Genomic DNA, 1,189 nt, shown 5'->3' with positions numbered 1-1,189 from the left:
GATACTTTTTTATTTACTAATTTAATCACCGACATTTCAGACACTTGATTATTTTGTTAACTAATTGGAAAATGGATATTTGAGAAACATTTTTTTTTCTTTGTTACCCACTTTGAACAAAGACAACATTTCACAAACATGACTGTTTTGTTAACTAATTGGAAAATGGATATTTGAGAAACATTTTTTTTCTTTGTTACCCACTTTGAACAAAGACAACATTTCAGAAACATGACTGTTGCAGTTTTCTTTTTCACCCTTTATCCAAAGTTTGCAAAATATTTTTCTGTTTTTTACATTTCAGAAACTTACTTGTTTTCTTCCCCTTAACATTCATCTGTATATCATAGAATGGTTCCTCCCTGCTTGACGTGTAGTCTACATGCTTGCACCTAATGAAGGACTAGAAAGCAAATACACAGTATTGAGAATCTTTTAAACAGTGGTAAATCATATCCAACTGATAATTCTCATACAAAAAGCTACATGTCTAACCTTTACATTAACCTCAAGGTTCAAGAAGTGAAGAGCACTGTACATAGACCACAAGTAACAACCACATTAAAAATCTAATTTAAAAATTAATTACTAATTGTAATTAAGATATTTTAGCATTAAACATTTTTATATATGAATTTAACATATGAGGCACATTTTGTAAATTAGGCATATGGAAAAATTAAAACACTTTCATACTTATTTACTTTTCAAAAAGGACCCACTTAACTTACAAACAATAGGAAGTTTGAAACAGCTCTTTGTGGTATAATAGCTCTATTTCTGTACAATGTTTCGTTTCTAATACTTGAGACATATCATGTACAACACTGAACATACAAGTTCCTTAAATGATGTACATGATCATGTCTCTGTCAGCTGTTTCAAAAATTCATAATTTCGTAATTAGTTTTGAGTATCTCAAATTTCAAATTGCATTTATTCTTTATAAAATTTTTATTTCTAATAATTAGAAATATCAAAGTTTCATTTGGACTTTACAGATTTTGCAAAACCTAAACTATGTTCTGTTTTCCAAAATCACACAAATAAAAACTATCTATCTCACAGTGGAAAAGACACTGTATCTTTTGACTCGAATCATGATGTGTTTATTAGTCATGCCCAACTATATAAAGTTCTCACAGTGGGAAAGACACTGTATCTTTTGACTGAGTCATGATGTTTATTA

At 28.9% G+C, this 1,189-nt stretch overlaps 1 protein-coding gene across 1 annotated transcript in view; it reads right to left on the bottom strand.

The window, feature by feature from the left end:
• Positions 1 to 1,189, bottom strand: part of LOC106473932 (ubiquitin carboxyl-terminal hydrolase 7-like) — a gene marked incomplete at its 5' end in the record, with an annotated part of 38,003 nt that overhangs the window by 32,957 nt on the left and 3,857 nt on the right. The window contains one exon of the mRNA XM_013934622.2: positions 313 to 403. Coding sequence (XP_013790076.1) covers positions 313 to 403 — 91 coding nt within the window. The remainder of the gene's footprint in view (positions 1 to 312; positions 404 to 1,189) is intronic.

The sequence above is a fragment of the Limulus polyphemus genome, unplaced genomic scaffold (genome assembly GCF_000517525.1).
Source record: "Limulus polyphemus unplaced genomic scaffold, Limulus_polyphemus-2.1.2 Scaffold6649, whole genome shotgun sequence".
Lineage (NCBI taxonomy): Eukaryota > Metazoa > Arthropoda > Merostomata > Xiphosura > Limulidae > Limulus > Limulus polyphemus.
Note: the sequence above shows the minus strand (reverse complement) of the source record. Positions and strands in the feature narration are given on the sequence as shown.